The 21,698-nt window shown below is 40.8% G+C and overlaps 2 protein-coding genes across 4 annotated transcripts in view; both read left to right on the top strand.

Annotated features, from left to right (window-relative positions):
- The window catches only part of LOC105197141 (cAMP-specific 3',5'-cyclic phosphodiesterase), a 340,602-nt gene that overhangs the window by 124,696 nt on the left and 194,208 nt on the right, over positions 1-21,698 (top strand). The window lies entirely within an intron of this gene.
- Positions 1,416-21,698, top strand: part of LOC120359682 — a 32,315-nt gene continuing 12,032 nt past the window's right edge. The window contains exon 1 of the mRNA XM_039458097.1: positions 1,416-18,294. Coding sequence (XP_039314031.1) covers positions 2,439-4,610 — 2,172 coding nt within the window. The 5' untranslated portion in view covers positions 1,416-2,438 and the 3' untranslated portion in view covers positions 4,611-18,294. The remainder of the gene's footprint in view (positions 18,295-21,698) is intronic.

Genomic DNA, 21,698 nt, shown 5'->3' with positions numbered 1-21,698 from the left:
GAGTGCAGCGCTCGCGGCTTTTGTACTGTTACAGTTTGATCTCGTTAGTTCGAACAATTCAGAAACCATTGGTTGCACCCGGTCGCAAAACGGGTTGCAAAAAAAGAGCCTGCCATTTGCAATCCACCGGGTTTATTGTCCTAGATATACGCACGCGCAACGTGTGTGTATGTACTGAAATCAACATTCGCGATTTTCGTGAATAAAAAAGAACACAATGAAGGCGCGCGCCCACTTTCCGATGTAGCAAAAGCTATTTCTATGTTCACGATGTAAAATCACGAAACATAGCAGTGACGAAAATGAAAGACACATCGCGAATGTGTATAAATGCGAGATCGAAATCACCAATGCATGCAAATGTATGCAAACGACAAATATATATCATGTTGACGTTACATAAAAGTTGCACAAATAATTTCGCGGCAATGAATTCAATGGAATTAATAAAATATGTAGGAAATTTTCGAAATATAGCGGAAAACCCAGCGCTAAAAACCCAGAATACACAGAATAGGAAACAGGGAATAAGGAACAGTTTAACATGTTAAATTATGTAGAAACGTTTCACGTGTTTTCGTCGTTCAACATATTGAACTGCGCTTTAGTCTCTCTCTCTCTCTCTCTCTCTGTCATTGTGTCAGGGCCCTAAATATCGTTTCGCATCTTGTCAACCGTGGCCGATGTCATCTCGCTTGTCACGAGCCAACGTCTGCTCGTTCAGCTTCCTTCGGCAATTTCGGCCGACACGTCTTCTCCAGTTTCGCGAAATTATGCGCCGCGAGAACACCGAAGTGCATCGTGTCGTTGCGTTGTCTGTTGGTGACGATTGCACGTTCGCGAAACGACGGAGTCCGCCGGGATGCGGGACAGCTTGTAGCTAACCTCCAGTTGTGTGACAATGTCGCGCGACACGAAGACCAGTTACACAGATTGCCAGGGACACGGAGCCTCCGCCGTCCCGTTCGCGTCGCCTTTTCCCGTCGACGCGAATAGAGACAAGCTGAGCGAACCGGAAAGATCGGTCCGCCCGGTGTCGAGTTTCGTCGCGACCACTTGCGCATCCGATACGGACGGTTAGTTTGAGAAAGACATTAATCTTAGAACTGTTAGAATTGGATCTGAGAGAGCCATGTACTAACGTTACTTTGAAACGTCATGCAACAGTGTCTTGTCCTTAGTACTTTCTTTGGTATTCGAGCAAGTAAATATAAAAAAAAAATTGAGAAAATTAGGATTAGATTCATTTTCTCGAGTTTTTAGAAAAATGAATTGCACCGTGCTCGAATTCTAATTAAAATTAGAAAAGAGAAATAATTCTTTTTTATTTTTACCGTTTCCTGTTATATTATATCCCTTATTGCAATTTTTCACGAGTCTACAGAATTTTCATGAATTATTTGAAAAGATTATCAGTTTATTTTTTATCTTTTTTTTCAATAAAATTTGTTCGACGGCAGTATTTCCATTTTTTTTCCATTATTTATACAAGCATTTTTACGTTTAAAGCGATATAAATTTGCAATAATTTTGCGACATTCGTATCCCGTTTTATACAGAAGGAGATTATGAAACGTCTAGCGAAGGCATGGTTCTTTCAAAACGAAGCGGCACGGGAATTCACGGAGCGCGAGCGAAAGAATCGCTTTACCTCAAGGAGAAAAGTGCTTCCTTAAGCAAACGCGCCGCGTTCAATGGGAACTTATCTGCGATAAAGAGCGAAGTTATTTCCGATCCGCCGCACGAACTCGTGGAAAACAGGTTAACCCAGAAAACCACGTACATTCGTGATGGTCTTATTCCGATGTCTGAGAATTTGGCACAGTCGAAATCCCTGCCAATCCTGAAGAGCGAAATCCCGAGCGGCGTTTCCACGGATTTTACAGCTGTCGATGTCGCGCTAACGTCCACGTCGTCATCATCCGCGCATAAAAGGAAAATGTCTATGATTATCAAGGAGATGGCGCCGCTTATCTCTCCTTATCCTTCGACGATCTCGTTAACGACCAGCGCGACGACCAATTTTCGAGGTCGACATCGCGAGACGAAACGACTCGCGTCGAGAACGATGCTGCTGATTCCTTGCGTATGTTTTTAGGTGTTTACTGTCAATGAATCGAGTAGCTTTACCTACGTTACAATGAAATTTTTTTTAAAAAGTGCACATAGTTAAATGAAGATTTATTTAGCCATTTGTGTAATCTTCCGTTATCATCATTTGATTTTTTTCATTAAAAATTTCATTATTTGCGTAACGTCTAGATTAACTTTATTAGGCTAAATATGATATGAAGGGGGTGAAAGGAATAAATCGATCGTCCTTCCCACGATCACGATAGACTTATTCTCCGTAGGATACAACGGTGATTAATGACAGAAGGTCGGAAGAGCGCGTGACGGAAGTGACACTTTACGAAACGAAAAATAATCGTCGGGTAATGAATTGGGATCCACGACGAGACGCAATTCCGACATTCGTTAATGACGAGGGTGCTGCCAATGTGACAAACGACGATAACGACGACGACCTTCTTGATGTCGCTAAGAATCCACACTCCTCCATCAAGTCAGTCTTCTTCCCGCCGAATTTTTCGGATTCTGTCGCCTTACCGTACGACTCCGGCAAATCGAAGAGACACCAACGAAGAGTGTCCACCGACGTGGAGACGTTGCTGAAAATAGATAACGAATTGAGTCCGCTTCGATTCCAATATAGCGAGATCATCGGGAAGGCTCGGGCATTGGGTCTCGACGGTTCGGGCTTCGACCTTGACATCTCCCGTCGTCTGAATCGGCCAGACACGTTCGGCCAGTCCGTACTTTCGCCGAGCGCATCTAATTATTTTTCTGACCGCAACCTGACGTACCTGCGACGAGCCGCGATCAGTTCAGGTATCGAGAATCGATCCGCTCTCGTCGATAAGACCTCACCGTCTTCGACTTTCTCTGTGGTCGGTAAACCAACTCCGAGAGGCTCTCGTACCAGCTGGTTAAACGAGAATGGTTCGAGTTGTCGGCAGGAGGCGTTAAGTTTCGCCATTCGCGATCCCTCTCGCACACTTGAGAACTTCGATGGTCCTCGGTCTTTCAGTCGGGTCAGAAATAGCGTATCTTACTTTCCGACGACCAATAGCCATACGTCTCGTGGAGAAAATGTTCTAAATGACCGCTCTCGTAACGGATGCGTTTCCAATAGCAATTTTCAATCCTATCGCAAGTCCAAGACCGTAATGGAGAGAGCTACGTCTGCATTCGTCGACCGGTTCGCTCACGAAACGATCAATGCGGATCCTTTAAAATTTTTTAACAAAACAGAATATAATTCGCATCTATATCTCAATAAGACTACGGAAGATTCGCGAATATCTATCGACAATTCTTTTGGGATTCAAAGACTGAAATCCTCGGTATCCACACACATTGTGATCGATAACAATTGGCCCGCTATGGATAAAGGAACAGCGAACAAACGGCCAAACGAACATTTCGAGATTCCCTCCGGCAACCAAAATTCGACGGAATTTGCTAGTCGCAGTGGTGACCACAAAAGCACCTCGCCCGAAATCGAACGTGTCGTCAAAGATGATCGAATCTTCTCGCCACTTGATTTAAAATCGATTGATCCCGATGTAATAAATTCTAATCATGGAATACTACGGACAGGTTCTGCGTCAACTTGCGTCCCTCAGATTCGTGTCGTCAGCGTGAATACAGAATTTCGCACCACCGTTGAAAAGCGTTACACCAACAGAGCCATTAGTCCTATTCGGCATCCACGTTCGACGACCGTTTCGCCGACGCTGACGTCTTTGAGTAACGTCTTACTCGCCACTAAGGTGTCCAGCATTTTGGTGCAACAAGTGCGCGCTGATTCCTCGAGAAAAATGGCGAAGATCGAGCCTCCTACGAAAATGTGCTCAATCGACGCCAGATGTGTTCGTAAGCGAAATGTGTTTGTAGATGCAACGAGCAAGCGCGATTTTTGTGCTCAGAAAGTTGACTCTCGACTGGCTGCAGAAAATCCGTCGAGACTTACCGAATTTAAGAACGATGAGGCAAATTTAACGACAAAATTCAGAAAAGCGCAATGTGTTTGTTTACCGAGGACAAAAGAGACGATCACAATTGTTCCTATCGTTCTCACCGACGGAACATCGGGATCGCCTAGAACTGCAAACGTGGATGTCGCGGTTCCAAGACGCGCGGTTAAAACGGTCCCAAAAGTGAGCTATCAGCCTGCACGGTTCGACGCGAGAAAATTTCGTGGGACGTCATCCTTATCGATTAGAGATAACGAAGGATATCGAAGAGCTATCACAAATTCCTTGTGTTTGGGAACCGAAACCGAACAGCTTATGGACGAAAGGGGCTGGAGAGCTGACAGGACTTCCGTTTCTCGTGGCAATCGCCATCTGTGCGCAGAAGAAGATTATTCTCCTTCGACGACGACAAATGTCGCGGAAAATCCGAAGCGACCGATTCGAGTTACGACCTCGAAGGCGAGGGGCGTCAGAAAGACGCGAGAAGACCGCGAATCCGGCAGACCAGAAGTCGCGAGAACACTACCCGGTATGAGGAGCACGCCGGAAGATTTCCTTTGTGAAACGTGACTTCGTGATCCGCGAGGCGCACGAGTGCGCTCAAACGTGCGTTTCGAGAAAGCGGCACTTTAGCGAAAATGCGATAAGCTCATCTTCAGAATTTCCCGAAGCCGAAGCTCCTCAAGCGAAGCAAGTTCTCGGCGGAGTTAAGTACTTTCGAGAGAAACGGCAGAAAGTTTAAATTTGACTCGGGCAACGAACTGCTCATAGGACAGAATTTCCGCGATATGATTTATATATATATGTGCACGTGTGCGTCTACGTATATGTGTGTGCGATCGCCGTATGAAAGTTCACGAGATACGTGCAAGTTGAACACATCGTAGCATCAGGAAGGAAGCGGTCTGGGATGGAAAATTCTGCAAGGATACATATTTATTTTTCTGAATTTTATGAAGTTGCAGACTGAAATCCGTCGCATGTGGCGAAATAGGATGATCGTTCGAAATACATAAAACGGGAAACGGGCACCGAAATCATCGTTGTCGAAAAAAGGTCTCATATAAGTTTGCTTAAATATAAGAGAATCGATTCGGCCAAGGTTCCCTGTTCCCTTAGGGACAGATAAGAGGAGTTACCGAGAAGAAGATCGACGCGGTTGAGGCAAAATCCGTCGCAGAAATTTTCGCTGGTAGCCTAGACGCTTTCTGCATGCGTATCGAGCCGTCTCTTCATCCTTCGCGTGCTCGACTTCAAGTGCAAGACGCACTGTACATACTGCAGTCACAAATCCAAGCAACGAATGATTAGCAAATATATGTTAGCGGTAAACTTACAGCGGTAAACTTACAGCATTTTAATATTTGCAATATATCGTTACTATATTTAAAACCATCGTATTTTTCGAAAAGGTTTTTATTGAAGCACAAATGTTTGATACAAATTTTTTTGCGAAATATAGAAGCAGGAAAAACAACGATATAGTTAAAGTTTCTTCGAAGATGTTTTCTTATCGGACGATATTTGACTGATATTCTCGGTTACTCAAGTGCAAGCCGCGAGATGATTGTGGCACAACATTGCCGTACTAATCGTACGTAAATACGTTTCAGCCTCAAGTCTTTATGCGCGGTTTGGCGCTAAAACGGATCTGGTTATCTCCGCGGTGTCAGTGACGCGCGACTAAGTGTGTGATAAGTGACAGAACGTCACGAACGAAATTGCTGCGACGTGCATTTTGTGCTTTGGGAACTGGTTTTTTGTGCCTGTGAGATACGTTTCAAACACATCTTATCGCGTGATATAAAACTGTTATTACTGATTTAATACTACCTTTCATATGATTCGTTACGTTTGTCAATTTTAAGAAGAGAATCGGTTAATTATTAATTTAAAAAATCGTTAATGAACAATCTTTTTGCTCTTTCAAAAGAAAATAATAAAAAGACTTTCGATATTCAAAATAAAATTTAAAATTAAAATTTGACACGTAAGAATATCGATGCAATGTGCACAATTGTTTATATATATATATATTTATAAAATACTTAAATTAAATAATGAAATTTAGCCTCACTCTTGAAAAAATAAAGTCACAATTGGGTGTCAATCTAAAAAAGAAGAACATCTTTATTATTGTGCGACATACCTGCACACTTCTGGCTTGTTTGAATATTCTAATTAATCTAATTAATAGAAAGTTTCACCCGGCTTTTACAAGATTAATTTCTAGACATACATATTTGAGAAATGAGAATATTTTCAGGAAAACGTTGTGTCCGCCGGTAATTAACGAAAATGTATAATCTGCAAAGCTACTCGTGCAAATTAGGTTGCAAATGCTGGAATACTTCCTTCTACCTCCCGCTGCTCCTTCACCTCGATCCCTCCTACGTTCTTTTTTTATTCATTTCCGCACTCAGTCCAGCTTTCTATTTATCTCGCTCAGCGTGAAGCCACGATCGCGTTTCATATTTTCTTCCTTGGCACCGACGAAATTTCTTTTTGTATTATTCGAGCGTTTCACCGACGAACGATACACGTTTGCTGTTTACCTCACGTTTTACATGATAAAAGATATTCGCCCCGAGAGTCTTGACATTTTTTTTTATCGAATTGCACCGCGGAGGTTATCAATAATTGTATTTTTGATCTGTTTTTTTTTTATTTTTTTATCGCAGTGTCCGTCGCTGTAAATTTTTAAAACGTTTCCACGTTTTTCGAAACGTTATTCTGCGTTTCCTTATTATCATCATTATTTTATGAACTCATTACATTAACAACAATCGGATAATATTATTAATTTGCTACAATAAATCTCACAAATAATGCATCGTCATTATGTTATCCTCGGTATTGTCGATTTCGCGTCCTATAAACGCTGAACTCAATTTACTAATGTTACTATCAATCGTTGTTCCCATCATTTCGTATCGTTCCCTTATTTTTACTAACTACTTTTACTACGATACGCAGTAAAATAACTGTCGGTGTGTCATGTTATTACTCGAGGATAGTCTCTTACTGTCTCTGCAACACAATTTATAGTGTTTTATCGCTTGTACTGTCACTTAAAATCACAAGACAAGTGTTATTTTGACGGATCATTGAAACCTAGATGCTGCAACGTTTAGCTGGCGCGATATCTAGCTCGGCGCACGCACGTTTTTACGATAATTTACGACAATAAACGTGTCGTTGGCGGTCTTCCAAATAGCCTGCCCTCGAACGCGTAGTTCAATGGGATGCCAAGAGGTCACTGCCGACGTTTTCAACCATCTGCTACCTTTTGCATTAAACCAACTGCGTATTCAATACGTTTCGCGGTCGGTTTGGTTAACATCGATCAAATAAAAGCCCAATTGATTTTTCCTCTTTTTTTCAGAACTACGATTAGAGGTGAACTTTTCTTTATAAATTATTTTTCATAAACAATGAAAAATAATTTATAATTTTCTGCTTCATAGAAATAATATTTCTGAATCATATTTATTCTCTTATGATTTTTTTAAAAATATTTAATTAATGCTAATCTTGCTGTCGTACTTTATACTTTTACATCCTCTCATTTTTATCATGTAGTAAAATATTACGATTTTCTCATGTTGGAATTCACGCCTGCAAACGTCGTAGGGTATCCAACACCGATATTTATGTCAAAATATTCACATGCTTTACTAACCAAAATGTCGTCAAAGATATATGAAATTTTCTGCGGAAATGTCCATTTTCTCACGCACGACCTGATAAAGTTTCTGATAAAGTCTCACCTCGGCATCATCAAATGCAACTTGTGATGTTGCCAGATGTACATTAAATTTTTTAAAATTTTGAAAGCGATGTGTTGAATAATTTTAACGCTTTTAAAATAATCCTAAACTCATACAAATTACGCGAACGTATTAAAAAAGATTCCTAAGTTGTTCTTTATTAACTTTACTAAAATCAACATTATTATCTTTAGTAGGTTATATAATTAACATATTTCTAACAAGAAAGTAAAGGTTTTACTATATCTCCATTGAAACTAGCAAAAGAATAAATTAAGGGGAAAAAGAAACGATTACTGAAAATTTCTTTCGTAATGGATCAATAATTTGTTCGTTAGTGCAATAAAGTTGTGAAGTTTCGACAGGAACTGAAATGATTTTGAGATTATACGGAACGTAAGGCTGATTTTTTACCTTACGCAAACTAACGAAGTTCCCTGTGAATCTGTCGACGAAACTTTCCCATCGACGCGATTTGATCGTAAAAGTCCTGTGATTTCTCATTTATCTTCCAGATATTCATAAGGATATGAATGAAAAAGTTTTAGTCTCTTGCGTAAGAAAGTTTAGAAAAGAGAGCACAAGATTCAGCATTTATTTTCGATATTGTGATAAATAACATTTTCCGAAGTTCTATTTACCATGATAAATTGTGAAATACGATAATTGATCGAATATCTGGAAGGCGAAAATATTATAGAGACTTAATCAATTTTTATAAAATAATTTTGCAAACAATATTTAATTTTTAGCGTGATTTTTATAATCGTTCCAAAAGAGATATCCGGCACGTTGAAAACACGTTTGATTCTGTTTTGCGATTGTCATGAAAATAAATGTGCATTCCCGAGATTTTTTGACGGCTTTAAAGCGCGACATGTCGATATTGTAATATCCTTGGGTCTCTGAACAAGGATCTAGACATGCTGCTGACGTAAATGGTGAAATGCGAGTGACGTTGGGTTCAATAAGAGTAACGTTGATATTTTACCGGTGTGTCGTATACGTCTTCCAGCAACTTTCGGCTAACGTCGTAGGTTGTATTGCGTGCACACAGGATTCAGGAAGAGACATTGCGCTCGAGTGCGTACCGCTGCAGTTGGCAGCAACTGTTTAAAGTTTGGCCGATTTTCGTCCCTAATTTTATTTCAGGGTTAAATATCTCCTTGAAATAGGCGCGAGAGTAATGCGGACGCGTACGTAAAGTTCGTCGAGTTGGTTGTCAGTGCGCCTCGGAGATCGTATATTCGGTATTTACGGAACTCCAAAGCGACAGAACTAGCGCGTCGCCAGGAAAAGCGGATTATTTCAAATCGTTCAGAATACTCTCGTCGCGTGCGTCAATTTTAGTCTCTCTCGCAAGCGTCTTTACTGACGATCCCAAAATATCTCCTCGCGACCGTAGTTAAATAACCCGTGCTTAGTTTTACATGCACCAAATGCGCTGCTCATGTTCACGTTGACGGGTATTAATCGTCCCACGCACACATGCACAGAGACATTTCGACCTCTTTTCAGTCTCTTTAATCCGCGACTGATCGAACACTGAGGATAATTTGACCCGCACCGTTGCATCGGGTAATAAACGCGCAGTGTTAAGGCTTTCGTTTAAATTCGATGTTCGGAAACCGTTTAATTACAGACAGATCCTTTGGCTCTATCGAGCAGACGAATCTTCCGCTCGTTAAAAAAAAAAAAAAAACGAACTAGTCGGTTATATTCTTCATCGACTAAAACCTACGAGCCGGTTACATTGTGTTTTCCCATTTACAAGTTCTATTTCTGGAATCAAATACACGTATAATTGATATGAGAAGACATGACAGATTGGTTGAATGAAAGTTTTCTCAAAAAGATCAATGTCGTCGGACGAACGTTTAAATCTTTTTGCAAGTTTGCAGTATCCGTTTGATGAATAACTTCGAATTTATATTTCACATTTACAGTAACATTTAAAATAATTATAAACTCATGAAAATTACTTTTACATTCCGTTACAATAATTAAAAAGAATTGGGAACTCTATCTGACGAAGAACGTGGAGTGGGATCACCGCGCATTCTGCCTCAAGCGTGTTTCACGGGATCTTGGTTTTCTCTTAATCCACATAAACCCAGCAGTGGTATGCAACGTATGTGGGAGTCGACCCGCAACGTCCATGTAACGTCTGAGAGAATAGCGAACGATGCGCGGTGCACCAATGAAAGGTCGAGGCAATTATTTTAGCTTAATGCCACTATAATTTATGAAACTTGTAGACTGGTTAAATTCATTGCGTTTGCGGACTCTCAATTCCGATAGAAGCCTATAGCGGAGAGTGGGATTTGAATTATTACGAAATTTCGGTCGCGCATGTGTTGAAAATGCATATTATAAGACAAACGCGGGCTACAGTACTAGAGAAAATTTTGAATAGTTTAAATAAAAATATTTTTATCTAAAAAAGATGTATCTCTATAAAAAAAATACTATTTGAAGTATAAGTATTTTGTGTAGCAAATATAAAAAAAAAATACATTTACTCGAAATAAGATATTTACATTTTGATATCTGTCATGTATAAAAGTTTCTTCCATTTTTATCTATTATTTATTTTCTACACAAACTGTGTTCGCTTTGGCGCTCAAAGCGCTCCTAGGCATTATTTGCTCTTGTTTAATATTGAATAAACAAGAAGAAAAATGATGAAATAATATTTTTTATAGATACATTCTTTAAATAAACGTTTCTACTACTATTTTCTTTTTTAATTAACTATTTTCCTCAGCGCACTGGTCGCTTTCTTCGGTCTTACCTCATTATTATTAGGCATGACGACAGCTCTCGAAAGAATAATCCTTGATAATTGGCACAATTAATGTTAGCTCGAGCTTTTAGTTGGCAGTCTCTATTTAAAAGTCCGATCAACTTTTCTCACAGTTCTCCGTGCAAGGTCGCGCCGGCGTCTTCGTTGTGAATTCAAAGCTGTCGTCGGTCTCATTAAAACAACCGTCTCCCAAAGTGCTTTGTGCGAAAGAAGTTTAAGTACACGATAGAAATTGGATCAGAAAAGTTCACAATTATGTAAATTGAATTATTATCAATCCAACAGTTTTGTTTCGATAATTATTAAAGTTAATTGTTGCTCCGTAAACTAAATCGGAATTCATCGATCAAGCCAATATTCCAGAAGCGCGACACACGTAATTATCATATCTTCGGATAAAACTGCGTCGCGAAACAAATGTTACGAGCCGTCAGTGAGTTTGATGAAGAGAGAGAAAAAAAACGTACACGCCTTTTTGCTACTGTCATATGATTGATTAATTGCGCGATGCAAATATTTGCTCGGCCGAATGATGTTTCATTCGATAACGTGGGATTCCTCGCGCGGGATAAATGACTAAAATCATTATCATTTTTATTTGATGCTGCAAACGATCGCATGCCGATCGCACGTGCGATCATTATTGTCAGCGCATAAGCGCAAGCGGATTAATATGTTCGCGCGATATTTAATCCTTCACGACACGTTGAATTCACCGGCGAATCAGTAGTATCGATTATTCACGTTTGTCTGTCGAGAATTAATGCGTTTCTAAGGTGCGTTAATGTCGCGTTCGATGTAACCGTGAACGATAATGGAGGACCAATGTAAATTAGCACACTCTGGATCTCACTCAAAACTGACTTGGGTAATACAATTGATGGAATTTGTGTTTAGAAATTTTGCGGGTCAGAGGCGTCGATAGAGCTCAGCCCGCAAAATCTGGTTAAAGAAAATTGAATAGCGTTAGTAGATTAAACTTTGCCGAGGGAAATCCTCTTTCGAAAACGCAAACCGAAAGAGCGTTTGCGGCAATATTACTTCGATATGTTTAAGGGTAAAGTCACGTATCCGCTTGCTTATAGAAAGAGCGACCGTTTTGGAGAAACTTCCTTAAACATCGAAATCCCATTACTTTGCTCCGTCTGAAAAACGTCGGATAATTTGGAGTAACGTGGTACTCGAGTCTAACCGAGTAGGCCTTTAGGATTTGACGTATCTCGAGAGGCACAAAAAAAATTGATAAAATATCGTTGTAATACATATAAAATATACAAGAGGGACAGTCGTGAATTATTAACGGTGAAATTACGCTGCAGCTGTTTTCTCACATTTTTTTAGTTAATATGCAAACACTTTGATTTACGCGGTGTATTACATCTGAATCGTGTCCTATATATAGAGTCGATAATAAATAATAACGTCGATTCATGCAAAATTTGGAATCGTTTCGTGCTAGAACGCGCAAGCTCGGACCACTGCGCTCTTTCTTTCTTTGTCGACCACGCAAGCTTAAATGCACTTTTAACACTTGCCAGATGTTATAACCGATGCGTACGCGTGCACGCCTGACATCATGTGACAAATTATTTCGTCTTCGCATCGGTGCCGTAACTCGGCTCCTGGATTATTACCGGATAAATGCCTGTGTACGTTGTAGCTTCTCTCCGCGAGTGGCGAAATCGCGGATAACAAAACAAGCCGCGGATCTGAATGCATAAATAATGTTTTACCATGAATCACGAGAGGCGGCTTAATCGCATTTCCATAACTTACAAACGATGACACGTACGAATATTAAGTATCACCTCGCTTTAGACATATGTTTGTAATTAATCTAACCGTTTGCACGCGTTTGATCGCGTTAGTCTGATGACAAAGAAAAAAAAAAAGAAGATTGCATAGCACATTGATAATTGAAATTAGAAACGCGTGAAAAAAATTAATTATCCGTCTTATTTGATGAGTATATTTAGCAATTGCTATTTAAAGATCATTAGTCTTCAATCTGAGTTATACGATTAATTATATCCGTGCATGTGTGCTGCGGACGTTAAAATAAAGTTGCGATTGCTTGATATGGACACAGAATCAAATTGATAAAATTCAACTAATAATGCCGCGCTATAAAACGTATTAAGCGGAGATTGCGTGACATGACTTCGAAATCGCTGCACACCATGCGTGAAGTGACGCACTCGAAGGTGCGTAATATCGAATATATAATCGCAGATCGTATTTATTCATAATCCTTACGACACGTATAAATAATCCTTCATTTTCTTTTTGAAAAAATTTTTCAAGATGTTAATTAGATCAAGTTATTAAGTAAATAATTTATTTTAATTAAACTAATCAGTATGCTTTGTACACAACATACGTAACGACATTAAAATACATATATTACATATGTACGTAAAGATATTAAAATTGAAGAACTCAAGGTAGCTTTATCTTGACAAGTATCTAGAATTTATTTTCGATATCACTGTTTAATATGCAAATGCATTTGCAATTTATTTTGTATAATGCGATGCAAACGAGATAAATAATAGGTGAGGTTTTTCTTGTGTGGGCGAATGTGAGATATAGTAGAATTAGTTGCGGCTACGCGAGAGACGTAATTTGTATTCTTACGCAATACAACTCGTGACGTTAATTAGCACGTCGTGTAACGTGCGCCTATACATTCGTTGTAACCGAATAGCGTTACCCGGTATAAAAGTACTTTGTTTCATCGATGTTACAATGGCGCGCAATTTGACGGGCCTCAGGATCGTGTGATGGATTTAAACTTACCGCAAGTGAATTCCTATGTTTCCGGAATCAATATTGGGGGTTTCTGTTATTTTAATAATCGCAAGAAAAACGTGTTCCCCCCATGAGCACACTTGAAGTCTTTCAAACGAGCCTCTCGCGTGCGATTTTTCCACTGAACTGAACGAGAAAAGAAATTTTTTCCATTTCTTTGAACTTCTTGAAGCCCTCGCGACGATGCCGCTCCTGCTACAATATTATTTTGTATGGTAAAAATATCGTTTCTACTTCAAAGGAAACGAGTAATTGAAATTCTTTGCATCGATTTTTATTTTAAAGTACAGCAATGATTTTACATCTGTTTCTAAAATAACAATTAGAGTCGTTTATTATTCAGGTATAAATCTTATAGATAACATTGTTTTCAATTTACATAATAATTTTAATAATACATAATAATTTAAAATTAATACAATTTTATATTAATACATACAATATACGTATGTGTTAATATTTATTATAATACGTCATTTTCTGATTACTTTCGTAAATTTTTTATCTTGTAACCATGCATTTTTATATGTATTTTTATCTAAATAGGTTCTTTTAATTTCATTATGATTTTGATAAACCGTGACAGTTAAAACGAGCGCTCAGTAGTCCGGGAATATTCATCGATACAGGTGCGCGATATATTTGGACTTGGCTTGAACGTGTAAATACGAAAATTACCGATAAGTCACACTTGTCCCGGCATGTTTACGAAAAAAAAAGAATTAGTCGAGAAACATCTTTGCGAAGATTTCTTATCAATAATTTAAAGGCGCATGCCACTGTCCGACATTGACATATGCAAAATATATAAAATTTAAAAGGATCGCATGATCTTAAAGCTCCAAGATTTGTAGGATTTAGTGAGACTGATCACTTTGAAAAATCTTTTTCGACATAAGACTATAAAAGGTTTCTTTTATTTTTATTACATTAGAAAGGAGATACAATTAGCAGGAGCTCAAAGTGATGCATATTATAATCTTGTACTATTATTAGTACTGTTTTAATCATACTTGGCGTCTTATTTATTAATACTAATTCGGTTTTTGTGTTGGAAAGAAACGACCGATCGTAATTTTGCACGCTATATAAAATATTACGTCACGTCTCTATTTCTGAAGTAGTTGCCTTTTTCTGCTTATATAATTGTGACTCGAAGTCTTGACAAAAGTAGATCGAAGCTAATTTTTAAATTCACATGTAGTTAACGTAAGTTAAATTTTTCCTTTACCTTCGATTATCGGTGCTCCAGTATTTAAATATTTCGCTTTGTTATTAGCATTTTTATTACCGAGTAAGGAGAACCATTCGTCTGTTTCTGTTTCATACTCATACGCGTTTCTTTCTTTCGAACACCAAGAGATGAAATATTATGAGCCACACTTTCCGCAGGATGCTCGAAATACGTCTCGTAATTTAAGGATTAAGGATCTATTTGTCCGACATGATTACGCGTTATCAAAAGGAAACTTGCCCAGTTTCGTTCTAACATATCCCGAAACTCTCCGAGCTCCGGCAGTAAAGTTTATGATTTACGCGTGCCCGTTTCGTAAAAGCCGCCTCTGAATAGGCGTGTGTGTAAGACGTAGGATTTTATTCAACAGAAGAAGACGTTACTGCTATATATTCTGATGATATCCTGACGATCGACGGGCAACGAGGGTGGATATACGCCGAAAAATTTCTTCAATAATCTCTAATCGTCTAGATCTTAATACGGTGATTGAGGAAAAAACAGCTACTGTTTCGTGATACGTTGTCGGAGGTATCGCGCTATCACCGACCTCGAGAACTACATGAGGCTTATCGGTGGACAGTAATCGTAAAAGTCCGCACCGTGAACCGACGTCGACGTTGTTGTCGTCGTCGTCGTCGTCGTTGGGCCTCGATCGCGAGCACCGTTATCACATTTTGCAATCCGGGCCAACTTTGTCGCTTTTGAAACTCTAACGAGCTTCGTCGCGCGCGGATAACGAGCTGTATTATGTATTAGATCAGCCGGTAGACTGTCGGCGTTTTTCTTTCTTCTCTCTTCTTGCCTCGTCCGGAAGAACGAGTTGCGCAATTATCGGAAAGTTAGCGCAGCTGACGATGTGTGCTCGCGCGGGCGTCGCAAACTTCGTACACACAATACATTACAGCGGAATTGATTTTCAAAAACGTTTGACTGCGCCGAATCTCGTTCCGCATCTCGACCGCACAACAATTGAGCATCTCACATCGAACGAGGTGACTTATCGGGATACCGCAGAAGCGGCTGGAAAACTATCGTAGGCCGTCAAATTTATTGAATGCCGATTTAGTAGAAATAGCCAGTTCTGGTCAATGCAGGAATAGCAAGATAAATCCGTTTTGATAAAAAAAAACTATTATTTAAAAATCGTCAAGAATAAATTGAAGTTTATCGTTGTTGCCTATTCAATCACTAATAGTGGCAGGGATGATTGAATATTTATTTAGAATTTATTTTAAATAAAACTTATTTAAGATAAATCGACTTACTGAAAATAAAAAAAAATATATATAATAGATTCCAGAAACATTTAAAATAAGATTCGGAATCTATTTTATATTTTTTATTTCAAGTAAGTCGATTGAGTTTATTAAGTTTGATTTCAAATAAGTTAATCGACCGACCCCTGAATAATGGATTGAAACATCTCTTACATCTCTTAAGTAAAACGTAACTAATGACCAAAGTAAAATTTTTTTCTGCATGTAACATGTTAAAATACATGTTAAATGCAAGCAAAGTCTTATGTATGAGAAGTTTCCGGAAGTGTCCAAATGCCAATTCGTCCATTTTAATAAAACAGCAATTTCATCACACGATCGATTGCCAATCAAACTGCACCATCGTATTCGCGCGCGAACGCACTTCGGCGAAAAAGTTTCTATTCCCACTGGAATTTTAGACGCCGGAAGCATGTTTGGTATTCCGCGAATCCTTCCGGGTGAATTACTGCGTCCGGGAAAATCCAAAGAAAAGTCTACGGAATAATACAGCGAGATAGAAAGCCATAATCCGTAATCGCGGTCTCTCCGTGAGACGCTTTATATCTACTACGCTGCAGGAACGAAAGCTCAACACGCTATTTTTGACTCTATCTGTTAAAACCTAGTGAGAGAGACACATTTCCCTTTTCCGAAGAAAAGAACATTCGACTCTTCCCACAGAACAAACGTATCGATCGGTTAACGTTGTCGCTTCAACATCTGGCGCGGCTGTCAAAAGTATCTCGATGAGAATTACCGCATCATGAAATTTTACGTTTAGCCACAGAGCCTGGTTGAAAACCCGAGAGACCGTTAGCTTTCGGTGCTGCACCTGACGAATCGCTTCGGGTACGGGAGGGAGATTTTCGCAGAGCGGAAGTTCACAAGCCGCCCCCTCCGGGTGATGGTAGTGGTGGTGGTGATGGTGAGTCCCCCGGTGTCATGGTTCGGAATCCCTCACGCCCGAGAACAAATTTGAACCCGAACTCGAGCGAGAACGTCGGCGTTCGTACGTTTCCGCTGGCGACGACGGTGGTGTAGAGCGGTGTGGCGCGGGTCGACCGGACGCGCCTCCCTCGTCGCTCTTGCGCCGTAGCTCGGGGTCGCGGTGTAGGGCGAGGGTAGTTTTGCGCCCATCTCCACTCTCTCCCTTTCTTCACCCCTGCCCGTCCGCCTCTGCCTGCTTGCCAGTCTGCCTGCCTGCCTGCCTGTGCGCCGCCAGCCGCCAGCCGCTGCCACCACCTTGTGCTCGGTTGTCGTCGTCGACGTCGCGCGTTGCCGCCACCAACGACGGAGGCGGCCGAAGTTAGCACGCGGCTCTTTGTACAAGTACGCGCTCCGACTATGCTCGGGCTCCATTCATCGTCACACGGCGGCCAGCGCGGCGAACAGTCGCGTGCGTGCGTGCGAACGTGGTGCGTGCACGCGTGCGTGCGTGCGTGCATGAGTGCGTGCGTACGTGCGTCGCAAATCGGCTCGCGCGCGATTCCTGCCTCTGTCTGACTCGATCCGTCTGTCTTTATCTCCTTTCCCTCCGTCCACCTCTGTGTGTGTGTGCTCGCACTCTCTTTCTCTTTCTCAATCTCTCTCTCTCTCTCTCTCTCTCTCTCTCTCTCTCTCTCTCTCTCTCTCTCTCTCTCTCTCTCTTTCTCCCTCCCTATCTTTCTCTGTCTCTCTCTCTCTTTCGCTCTCCTTCTTGTTCCTACGTCAGTCGAACGCAAAGTCAGTCGCGTTTCGTGCCGGCTGGTGTGCGCGTCGTATCGCGCGCGGCTCGGCGCACCCGGGAGGCCACCAGCCACAACGCAACACGGACACACGAGTGAGTCCGCGTTTAAACGCCTGCGACGCGGACAGACGGCGGTTATCCTGGTCGAAGGTTGTTGGTGACGACGCGAGTGCATCGTCCGGAAACGACACACACACATATACACATAACGGGCCGCGCTCGTCGCGCGATGCGCGCGTCTGATCGCGTCGCGACGCATCATCGTCGATGCCTCCTCGATCGGCACAGTGTGACAACATGCGATCGTAGCTGTCGTGGACGCGTGTGGCGCGTTTCGCCGAAATTTCAACTCACCGGGACGGCCGACCTTCGCGTCTCCACCTCTTCCTCCTCCTCCTCCTTCGCTATCCTCCGCGAGCGTTCGCTCGCCGTGCTGATAAGCGGTGGACAGTGGCGAAACGAGGATTCCTCGGAAGCCGTTATCGAGGACATCGACTGCTCACGGCTCTACGACTCCGAGTACGTCGTGAGGCAAGCGCGTCACTCGCGTGTGCTATTTACGCGCGCCTACAAGTCCCAAAGAGTGAGATCGCGCCGCAAAACCATTCGGTGAACGATCCGCTGTTTCATGACCCACCACTGGAGGTGAATTGCCTTGGAGTGCACTTTGCCATTTCGTATCTTTGATCGTGGGTTTGCAGCCGAGGACCGAGTGGCCCTCTCGCTCTGAAACGTTCTCCAGAGAACTAACTCTCTGGCGAACGTTTAGGAGCCTGCAGCTCGAGCTGTCCCGTGGACGTTCACCAGCACTGATCTTTCCTCGAGAGTGACTGACGATGCAATTAGGCATTCGAATACTCGTACATACAAGTGTTTCAAGTGTTTATCGCAATGTCAGGTCGTCAGGTCGTCAGGTCGTCAGGTGTATTGTTCTAACAGCCTTTCATCCTTGGAATTGTAATTGAGATAACAGAATAATCAACTCTAATTCTTATGTAGCGACAATTGACGCGTTTATGTATTTTTCTTTTCAGATAAACAGTAATGTGATAACTGTTTAAATCACTGGACTCTTGTACAAAGATAAATTCGTCAATTGTCAATTGGGCAACTTTGTATATCGAGTATCTAGTCAGGATTAATTTGACTCTCTCTTTTTCTCTCTCTCTCTCTCTCTCTCGTGCGAAATAAAATTAATTGTGCGATAAACGAATCAGAGTGCGCGATGTGTAATCGCGTTTTTAACGAGGTTGAGGAAGCTATATTTTGTAGTATGATTTTGTATAATTTTATTTGAATATATAATTTGAGAGAGAAAAATGTTGACTCCATTCTCGTCACGTTTTTTCTCGTTGCGCATACAGTTTTTCGGATTTCCTCTGTGAATTAGAATTGGTCATTCAATCTTGTTAATCGTAATTTCCTCTCCGAGGAACGCGACGATAAGACATTTCTCTCTGTGAACGTATACGAAATTTCTTCATTTTATATTTATTCTGTCGCCAAACGGTACCCTTCGTTGATCAACGTCGGTTTTTTTCTTTTTTTTGCGAAGCGCAAATTTCGGCTGCAGATTCGGGTGACCAAGTTTGCTGGTGCGGCGGCGCCTGCGAATAAAAAATCCAGACACGTAGCACAAAAAAATTGAGCGAGTTCTGCACTTTCAAAATCAAATAAAGAGCGGCGTTTTATTACCTCTTTGCATGCCTGCGCGCGATTTTCGGGAAAGTTGTCCCTCTCTGAAAAGCGGAGAGCGAAGGGCTCTTCGCAATTTTTAGTCATTTATGACTGAGAAACTGCAATATTCGACTTCAAAACGGTCAAAAAGTTTGAGATCGGGTTCGCGCCATAGATCAAAGAATTCGTCGTTGAAAGCTATCTACGCGCGATGAGTCTAGGACACACGCTGTATACTCGTAGAGTGCGTCGAACGTCCGGAATCGCAACGTTGCACCGCTGCGCAGTCAAAGGTATTCGTAACTTTGGACGGGCTTCGGCCATAAATACATTTCAATTGATATAGAAATGGATTGATCGTTGTAATTATCTCCGTGTAATTAGCTCGAGCGATTGGCTCGTCTGCGCTGCGCGAAATGCAATCGGGGGCAATTAGGAGAGAATGTAGCGGAGCTGTCGAGCGAGACTTCGCTCGCGATGACAGTCACGCGACAGGCGCGTCCCGATGACAAAGGGGAAAAGATTTTTATTAAGTCGATTTACTCGGAGGCAAATGCGACTTGTGTGTCGCAGTGAGGTAATGCGCGTCTCTTCGACTACGCGGCTATTTGTCTTCGTTGAGCGATCCGCTTTTGCTTTCCGCGTACAACAATGTGTCGGCAACCGACGAGAAACGACGACGACTACGACGACGACGACCATTCCGCGTTTTCCGCGAGAAAAATAGAAAATCTCTTTTCCGAGGAGTTAAACGAAACAAATATTTACGCCGTTCCGCGTTTAAAGGATTGCGATCTCTTTGCATGTAGGGAATGTGTGTAAAAATCCGCTCTGCGGTGAGGAATTGGTTATTAACGTAAATGTATATGTACAGCATTTACCTCTACTTGCACGCTAGCTTTACTGAGTTATTAGTAAAATTGCACAGTATTTGCAAATTGAAAGTCAATTTGTTGTTATATTAAGCACACCTTATTTTTCTTTCTCTCAGAGATTCTCTCTTTCTCTCTCTCTCTCTTTCTCTTTCAGATAATTTATGTAAAATATCTTTATTATATATCATAAAAAGTATACTACCTTTTATCTTTATTAAAGGTGTTTATTATCTTAAAAAAGACACTATTATGGTTGGACGTAATACCGAACTTATCGTGCGAAACTTTGGACATATTAAATAATGATTATGCGCGGATATTATCGTTAACTTTGATATGATGAACCCACAACTTTGATATGATTTCTATTTTCGTTGAAGCTCGTTCTCCCTTATGGCTCCCACTCTAATAACAGACGGTTTTTACCTTCAGGAAAGAAAAGCGAATAAGAAAAATGTCATCGAGTTAATTTCTTCCTGTGAAACGCGCGGATTCTTTCTGCCCATTTTAATAAACTTTGATTCAGTGTTCTGTTTTTTTTTTGTTTGCGTGTGCCTTAAGCTATTCTTTGCACACCGAGTCTATTCTTTCGAGCGCTCGAAACTTTCCTCCCGATTTGCGTTGGCGTTAGATGTATGTATTAGGGGCATTGTGTGGAGCGACGACGTGCAAAAGTTTATGCTGCCTATCAATTACCATAAGAATATCGAGGATTCACTGTTACGGCGTTGCATGTAATTTGCGTGCCAATAGCAGTGGCGATAATCCAGTTTCTTGACGGAAGAAGAAGAAGAGACGCTTCGAAAAGTTATAATTATTTATCATGAAACAAGATAATTGTAATCTCATTAGCTGTCTCATCGTTTTCTCACTGTCACCGCGGAACGAAATGTTAAGAACTATGTAAGATTGACGAGAGGGAAGAAAATTCTGTGTTGTAATCAACGTCGACTAATTTTATAAGAATTTTCTTTCTCATACCCCGTATCTTGAAGAATCTTTTCGAAGCGGTTCATTATAAAGTAGTAACTTGTGTAGATTTTATTTTCATGAAAGATGTTTGCCAGTATGCAGCGAAGTTCTTTGAGTCTTCTTGACATCTATTTTATTATTAAAGAAATTAAAAGCTGCTTGAGCAGCTTATTTTGCGAAAGAACGCAAATAATTGCCGTTTTAATTCTAAAGATTTTTTCAATTATTAATATTACACAAATTTAAAACCGATTTGTGTATAATGATGGCGTCTAATGAGGAAATATTAAAGGCCTTTATTTTATATATGACATATTTGACTTAATGAACCTTTATTTGCAAATTATATATGATGAATGCATCGCAAAACTCGGGTTTTTACGATAGAGCGTGAAGCTAATTTAATTTGCTATTAATTCACGCGTATATGAAATACGATTATAAACAGTGAGGAAAGGGATGGGAATGATCACAACTCTCTCCCACGAGTGAACAATCTGGGAACTTTGTATAATCGGATCACTG

The sequence above is a fragment of the Solenopsis invicta genome, chromosome 15 (assembly GCF_016802725.1).
Source record: "Solenopsis invicta isolate M01_SB chromosome 15, UNIL_Sinv_3.0, whole genome shotgun sequence".
In the NCBI taxonomy this organism is placed as follows: Eukaryota; Metazoa; Arthropoda; class Insecta; order Hymenoptera; family Formicidae; genus Solenopsis; species Solenopsis invicta.
Note: the sequence above shows the minus strand (reverse complement) of the source record. Positions and strands in the feature narration are given on the sequence as shown.